Here is an 8,646-nt window from a genome sequence, read left to right on the forward strand (position 1 = left end):
GCATCGACTTAAGATGGTCGGGCTGGCCAATGGAGCAACGCGATCCTCCTTGGAGAAACAGAAAGGAAGGGGAAAGAGGGAGAAACGTAGAAATCCTAACTACGAGGCTGTTGACGAAGAAGAAAGTGTAATGGTATAATTTTTGTTTTCTCTGTGAAGGCTATCCCCCTACACCTTAACTAAGACCCCACGACCGTTTATTTCTTGGACTTTTGTGATTTGAAAGTAACTTGTGTACTATACTCAAATCAAGAGCAGCTTATCTTATATTAGCTGTCAGCATTGTAGGGCTCAAATATTGATAAGCGCATTCATTTTGAACTGTAATAAGGCTACTAGCCGTACGTATATCTCACATTAATCAACACCTCTGTAGCCATTTAGAATTGTGTATTCCCCCGGGCCATGGGGTAATTGATTTTGAACTTAGTATCGCACCAAAGGAGAAAGAATCTTGTATTGTTAAAACATACATTTCTACAAGAGATTATAATTGACTACATTCAATGACTATTTTTTCATCAAGGAGGACATACCAAACAAAAGAAAGCAGAAAAAAAATAATTCGGAACAGAAGCAGCAACATATCGGAGAAAGTAAGCAAAACTAATACTTGTTTAATTGTACTTGACTACTTTAGTCTTTATCTTAGATGGATAGCCCAAAAATATTGAGCGGCTTGAGAAGGTTTATGTAAAAAATGTAATCCGTTACAGATTTATTTATTTTTAATTGTTAGAAGTGAAACAAATAATCAAACTCTGCAATGTGTTCTGATTACTTGTGTGCACTTTTGGGTTAACATACAGTACTATGTATTCAAGATCCATAGATTATTCAATTTAATTACATTCCCCCCTCCCCGAAATGTGCAAACTGCATTTGAATATATTTAGCTAACCATAATTTCAGTTGCTAAAAAACATAAATGGGGAGCAAAGTCGTAAAATAATTATAATAATTTCTCTGAATGCCTAGTTGATATCTTGAGGAAATTAGTGAAAGTGTTAGGTTGTCTTTTAGGTTAGGGTTAGATTTATTTTCATTTTGTATGTACACCGTGTTGTTTTTAAATGTACCTTAGACTTAAAGTGGGGTAGGTAATTTCTGAGAAACCAGCTTGAGTACACTATAATTTGAAAATACACAGCAAATCTGCCTCTCAAACTTACCTACCCCACCTTTAAGCTAGCCAGAACATTTTGTAGAATTAATAATAATAATGAGCCTGATAGCATTTCAAGCATAAACATTGTGTCTGGTTTTTCTTGTGAATGTTTGTCTTTTCAGGCCATGCCTCTTTCTGACTCTGAAAGCGAGCTGGCCCAGACTCTCTCCAAATCTGAGTTGCAGAGTCAACTGGACATCACCAACTTCAAGAACAAGGAGTTAAAAAGGGAGAACTCGATGTTAAGAAAGTCCCTCTCCCTTTTTCAAGGTCAGTTCCCCCCTTTTTTGTTGGAATACACCTGAATATGAACCTGAATGTTGAAGTTTCTTGGGCAAGACACTAAAACCCAAATTGCCCTCGAAAGCTTTGCCACCGGTGTGTGACTGAGAATTTAGATCATGATCGGAAAGGCGCAATATAAATCCATTTACCATGAACCAATATGCCTATGTCACTGGTTGGTGTTTTGAAGGATGCAGCTGAATGATACTGAAACAATTTTATTTTCTGCAATGTATTCTCAGAGCTGCCAAGTCTTTTGGATCAGGTGAGGGAGTTGAAGGCACACCAACCCCGTCACATTCAGGACGGGAGCCAGGACAATTGCAACTATGGGTATGCTTTGCAGATTTTTTAAAACTGACAATATTAATGACATTGGAGCATTTCTAATTGACTTAATTAAATGAAATAACTATGACATTTCTATGATATCTTCTTCACCAAGAGAAAGCTGGAACCTCCAGTGAAGTACTAAAAACTGAGCACCAGGGAGCTGGTGACATGGTCTGATCATGTTCAATAATCCCACTTACATTAATTTCCTTGCCAGCCATGTTGGGTGAAATGTTGCATGCATAATTCAATCATTAATACATTTATATGCTTTTCATGCTAGCCTAAATAGTGCTCAAAAGTCAAACCCATTATTGACTGCAAGTATAAAATATAATGTATATAAAATGAAATAGATTCATAGATTTTCTCCATTCAAGTTTGTGATACGGTGATATCAAATTGTAAGCTGAGAGTATTGTCACTCACACACCCCTACCAATGTGTCTGATTTCTACTAGGTGGAGTTGGCTGAAGGAGTCAATATTAAAAGAAATGTCCTTGCCCGGCAGAGCAAGGACCCAAAAAAAAAATCACATAACGAATGTCGGTGTTCTTCACACGACAACTGATGGCATCCTCTTGTCTCTCGGGGAAGCAAACTAATGCGTGGAGGAGTTTGGACGCTAAAAACCAGCTGGACCCCAACATCGTTGCGGCGATTGCCAGTGAGTAGACCTTTTCCTTGTCCCCCAGTAGCTGAATATGCCTGTATTATAGACGCTTTTGCAAAATTCTAAAACGTTTTATATTCTGTTCCCCACAGAATATGTGCAGGAGAAGCATTCTGACTTCACCTTTAAAGACGTGACAAATGTGATGAGAACAAAACTAAATGATGAAAGCAAAAATCGGTAAATACTGAAATACCCACAACGCCTGTCATGGACACATTTCTACATGTCCTCACTACAATACATTTAAAATGCCTTGATTGCTGTTGCTTTGTCACATACCAGTTTATAAAGGCAGGGTTGTTACAGATTTTAGAAACATTTTGTGTTATATTAGTTTAAATTCTCATTACATCTCAACAGCAATCAATAAATCAAATGCTCTGACAAAAAAAAAAGAAAAGATAATCCGGTATCTGTGGCTGTCACAGGACTGTAAAAAACTATATGTCTGAAATAGCTCCACTTGAGCTGCTTGTTACGTGTTAACTGTGTGTACGAGGGGAGAGACAATGACAGCGGACCCGGTTGTGTAATTTGTGTTTTGTAATTGTATTCTTTTATATTCCTAATTAAATTAAATAATGTTTTTCTTATTTCTTAAAGGGCCATAACAACAGAGGGAACCTTTTCTGGAGCTGAGCTGCTTGGGGATTCCCATGGAGACTAAAGTGTTGCTGTTACTTTAGAGTTCCCAGTTGGTTTTCCTTCACTCCAGTTGTTCTGCAGCCTGGAAAAAAGTTTTGTTTCTGGGCCTGAAATTGTTCCTGTACATTTAGATGCATATATATTTAAAATTCTTTACATTTAAGTTATTTTATTTGATCATTTTTGATAATAAAGCCCCTATCCTTCTAATTGAAACTGCTCTGCTTGCTAACTTCTATTTGTTGATACCATACTTACTATAGGGATGATTACATAATTATTAAAGCTAATTAGTTAATAATTAACTATAGATATACTATAAGTTCACCATAGTCAACTCTATATAAGCTTTCTATGGTGTTTTGGGACACACTATTGAGAATGACTATCGTAATGCTCTATAGCAGGGGTCGGCAACCTTTTTGATATGAAGTGCCATTTAAAAAAAAAAAAATTATCAGCGTGCCAACGATCGAGAATTATCAACGGGGGCGGGGGGGGGGGTAGAGGAGCTTGACGCTCGTGAACTATCAGCAGGAGGGCAGGGGGAGTCTCGCTGCGGGGAAGCAGTGTGTGGACCTGTCAGCGCAACTTACATGATGTCGAATTTAACATACACATTTATTTTTTTTAATGGAGTGGTGTGCATGCTTTTATATTTTATTCAAGTTGGTTTTTAATTGAGTGGTGTGCATGCTTTTATATTTTATTCAAGTTGGTTTAGTCAATTTCTAAGTGAAATAAACACCAAAGCTGTAAGAGATGAAGTCTGTATTGTTTCTTATGTTTATTACATTACACTGTACTTAAAGGGGCGCTATTGTGCTTTTAGGTGTTTTCCCATTCCTGAAGTGTGTTATATTTGTTTCTGTGCATGTAAATGGCCCGCACAAAACCCCAAAGTTCTCCATGGCGCTCCAACACATTGTACGTGAATGGCTAAGGGGCGGGACATCTACAACAGAGCCAACCAGCTAACCAATAATAGCAGACTGGGCTTTGGTTTCCAGTGTTGTGCTCGTTACTGAAAACCAGTACAGGGTGTCCGCGGGGTCTTAAAAATTATTAAAAGTTGATAAATCAATTTAGCAAAAATTAAGGCTATTAAAAAGTATTAAAAAGTATTAAACGGCATTTTCCAAGGTATTAAGAAGGTCCACAGCAACGAAAACATGAAACACCCTTTAATTTACTGAAACGACATGTCGGGAAACCCCCCAAGGCGTCCCCATGCATAGCGCGCCGTAAAATGCTGCTTATTATTTTAAGTTTCGTGGCCTTGCTCCGCTCTGTGTGGGGGTGGGGGGGAACTAAACGACTACGGTAACGGGTCCCGAGGTGGGTAGACCAGTATACGCAATGCTCTGGGGGTCCAACGGCTCCGTGTGTAAGCCCTATATGATCATTTTCTGTTAACGATGAAATAGCCCGCCTCCCTCTCCCCACGTCTCCTGCTGCTGCTGGGCTGTCAGAAGAGGGGGAGGAAAAGAGAGGCAGTCACCGTTTATTAAATATTCTTATATTATTATAGAGAACAGAGTCGTTATCAATTTCTTTTAAAGCTCAATAAATAACAAAGAAGACCTCTGACCGGCAATTTTCTAATTTTGTACGGAAGATTTAAACTTTAACGGACATGTTGACTGGTGGAACATTTTTTTTACGGAAACTCTGCCGCACGGTCCCCGCGTTCCTTGGAAGAGGCGGAGAGGTGGGTGTTTTTCATCTGCTGGTGGACTACCTGATAGATAGAGCAGGAGAACACGCCGTCCACCGCGGAGAATAAACAGAAGGGCAACCATGGCAACCATGCTCCGGGGTCTTCTTCGCTGCTTTTGGTGTATTTCGGTTGGCAGCAGCGCCACTTACAGGCCTGAAATATGTACTACATCGTTTCCAGCATTTCCAGCGGTCTAGTGTGCACGGACACGTTAATGAATCGAATGCGTGTGAACGGAAGCCTTTTTTGCGCTTGAGTATGCGTTTTACCGTATGCGTCCTCGTGGGGCCGGGATCTAAGCCAAACTATATCCGGTCACAGAGATCTGCTATTTTAAAGTAAAGTCAACACATATCGACCCTAATATAGTCTAAATTAAGAACGAGAAAAGTCTTAACATATATATCCTTTTTTGTAAACATATGACAAATGTGTGAGGGTGATGACGTCAGAGCATCGTGCTATGTGCCAGGGCTTAGCCCCGGACAGCCCCAGCCCAATTTAACCCCTGGGTATTTGTGAGGGAGCTCCTATATGGCCTTACCCCGCTGAAGCTCACCAAAGTTTAACATATTTCATAGTTCAAAGTTTTGTCAATTGTTTTGTTTATTGGTCAAATACTGGTTTCTAATGGTTTCTGAGGAATTTTACTGGAATGAAAGAGCACAGAGTACAGGAGCAAAAAAGCAGCATACTGCATTAAACCTGACCTTCACAGAGAGGTTGAAGTTCATGTGGAAAGGAGGCTTCAGTGGTCTGTCTGCACTCTGTTTAGTTTTGCTATCTTACAATCAATATAGTAAATGTGAGGTAAAGTGTGTCGCCAATGTAACCGGTTAGAACTCGAAGTTGCGATGAGGTCTTAAAATGTATGGAAAGGGTCTTAAAAAAGGTCTTAAAAAGGTATTACATTTGACCTCAGGATTCCTGCATATACCCTGCAGTAACTAGTTACCATTACTAGTTACTTCATTTAAAAAGTAACTCAGTTACTTTACTGATTACTTACACCAAAAAGTACAGTAAAAAGTGAACAGTAACGCATTACTTACTTAAAAAAAGGGCTCCCATTGATGCCCTTATAGCCTTCATTTCAGTACTGTTACTGCATTGGAGAATAATGCAATCTGTTGATCAAGAAATAGCAATAGAAATAGTAGAAATAGCCTGCATGTGTTCTACAACATACCGTGCAATGGCTTTATCAACTTTTCCCTGGCTAGCAGTCCCTCGTTCAAACCCAGCAGCGTTTGCTTAGGTGGAGGTGGAGTGGGGTCGGATGAGTCTGGTTCTGTGGTCTCAGCTACTAGCTTCGTCCCAGCATGTTGTTTCTTCAGATGTTTCAACAGATTTGAATTGCTGTTTTGGGCAGTAGACAGGATCTTTGACCCGCCAAGACACAACTTACATTTAACTAAAACGTTCTTTTCTTTGTGCTCGACAAAAGTGAAATAGTGATTATATCTCCAGGCGGAGAAACTCGACTAGAGCTCTGCTGCCGCCATGATAGTCTTGTTAGTAAACACAAACACGCCCACAGCATGTGACACAGGAAGTATCTAAGTACATTTACTCAAGTATTGTACTTAAGTACAGTTCTCATCTCTGTTCGCCTCGCTGTTGGCGCCGCCCACCAACGTCTGGGAGCAGAGACTATATACAGAAAATAACGGAGTAACGCACCATGTAGTAACGGTAACTGAGTTACTGAATTTAAATAATAACGCGTTAGAGTACTAGTTACTGCCAAAAATAACGGCGTTAGTCCCAACACTGGCTATAGACTATGAGTCATGTGTTTCTATGGGGCTCGGGGCAGTTTTAGCAGCAACGTATTCACAGTGTTTCTATGATGGAGAGAACCGCTATCACCTTTTGTTTGACCACATTGAACTGATCCGCTCCTCATTTCAGTCCGGTGGTTACTGTTAGAAGTTAAAATCAATGTTTTGATGGTATAATGTCGCTTAAACATACAGTCAGTTTAAACGCTCTTTTATACTGAAAAATCAGAAATTATTGTGCACAAGCAGTTAAGCTTTTATTCTGAAAATCCTTCATCTACGGTTAGCATTTAGCATGTGGCTAATATACGATTTCCTAAAGAGGTGAATTTAGTAGCGAAATGATATGGAGTGGTGCAAACCGAAGCCTACTGATTTAACACTACAACTATAGATGTCGAGATACTACCATGCTGAATATTAAATGAAGGTACAGTTTATTTGAATACATTATTGTTTACAGACGAGAGTAGCATGTGACAACATCCGGAATGACCGGAAACCAAACGAGCCGAGAAGTATTTTTTAGATTATTGATTACAGCGTTTAGAATGTGTTACATGAAAAGTGATGAAAGAGAATATGAGGAAAGGCGTGTTAAGCATATATTGAATGTGAAAAGAACCAATCCTCTGTTTAAATGCAACAACGGACATTGGAGACGAGGCGAGCCGGCTGGCGGGGAGGAGCCAGCAGAGGATATATAACAGCACCGGAGGAGAGATCGGCCTCTTCTCTTCCCTAACGAGGAGCGGATCACAGCTGTTTGTCTGACTGAACAATATCATGCTTGTGACCAAACTGGTGAAATCTGACCATGGTTGACCATGGTCAGCATGGTATTTCATGGCCAACCATGGTAAAACCATGGTCGGCCATGAAATACCATGGTGCCTGACCATGGTAACCAAATTCTACCATGGTCAACCATGGTCTACCATGTTTTTATAACCATGGTCTAACCATGGTTTCCTTCAACCATGGTTTCAACCATGGTAGACCATGGTCTACATGTACCTTGTTCCAAGAAACCATGGTCAACCATGGTAGAACATGATCTAAATGTATGTTTCAAGAAACCATGGTCAGCCATGGTAGACCATGGCCTACATTTGTACATCGTACTTTTGTTTCTAGAAACCATGGTCAACCATGGTCTACATGTACCCTTGTTCTAAACCTGCCTTAAATGGGGTCACAAATATAAACAACAAATTGAAGAAAGAAAATTAAATTATTAGCTTGTGTAAATTAAATAAATAATTAATAAATTAAATTAAATAATTAATAAATTAAATAAATAAAGTAAATTAAATTAGCTTCGATGGCCCCCCACACACACACACACACACTCACACACACACACACACACACACACACACACACACACACACACACACACACACACACACACACACACACACACACACGTCCAGGCTGTTGTTGTTGTTATTACAGATGGCCCTGAGCCCAATAGAGATTGCCCTGAAAAATGCGCGCGGACGAAATGACGCACGAAGGGTTTGGGGGGCCTCCCCCTAGAACATTTAGATTTTTGCAGGTCTTCTTAGATGCTGTCTGGTGCATTCTATAGACTGAATTATAAGTTGAACCACCACAATATTACAATTTCAATAGTATTCTTCATTTCACTTGTTTGTGTTTGCTCGCTTGCATGCCCTGCATAGCTATAATAAATACTTAAGTTGTTGGTCAAGACACTTTCCATCTGATGAAGGCAAATGCCTTCCCAGATGTAAAAAAGTAGATAACATTACATGCAGTTATAACTGCCAAAACAAACATTATTTACGCTATTATGGCCCCTGTTAAAAATGTTTGTAATGTTATCTACTGTAAGTTGGTCGAAGGAATGCCTCCTCATCCGGAAGCTGACCGAGCAGACCCGAGCAGCCGAGTGCATCCGCGAAGAACACACAATGGCGACGTCAGAGTTCCCGTTAGCAAGCAAATCTAAATCTCTTCGGTCAAAATGTCCGGTCAAAATAATTTCCCTTTAGCGTAATACCGCTT

At 39.8% G+C, this 8,646-nt stretch overlaps 1 protein-coding gene across 5 annotated transcripts; it reads left to right on the top strand.

Annotated features, from left to right (window-relative positions):
• On the top strand, positions 1-3,296 carry LOC307034444 (uncharacterized protein). Of its 5 annotated transcripts, XM_079673283.1 has the most exons (8): positions 115-133; positions 527-596; positions 1,291-1,438; positions 1,696-1,786; positions 1,899-1,957; positions 2,248-2,454; positions 2,553-2,640; positions 3,067-3,296. In XM_079673283.1, exons 6-8 carry the CDS (start codon positions 2,331-2,333, stop codon positions 3,128-3,130), a joined length of 276 nt encoding a protein of 91 aa, XP_079529409.1. In that variant the 5' UTR covers positions 115-133; positions 527-596; positions 1,291-1,438; positions 1,696-1,786; positions 1,899-1,957; positions 2,248-2,330; the 3' UTR covers positions 3,131-3,296. The 5 variants fall into 5 exon arrangements, 3 of the variants coding, with proteins under 3 accessions (XP_079529408.1, XP_079529407.1, XP_079529409.1); XR_013806913.1 differs by having other exon boundaries at positions 1-596; XR_013806914.1 differs by lacking the exon at positions 2,553-2,640 and having other exon boundaries at positions 1-596.
• Positions 3,297-8,646: the final 5,350 nt, after the last annotated feature.

This window comes from Notothenia rossii, assembly GCF_949606895.1.
Source record: "Notothenia rossii genome assembly, chromosome: 3".
NCBI classification, from domain to species: Eukaryota; Metazoa; Chordata; class Actinopteri; order Perciformes; family Nototheniidae; genus Notothenia; species Notothenia rossii.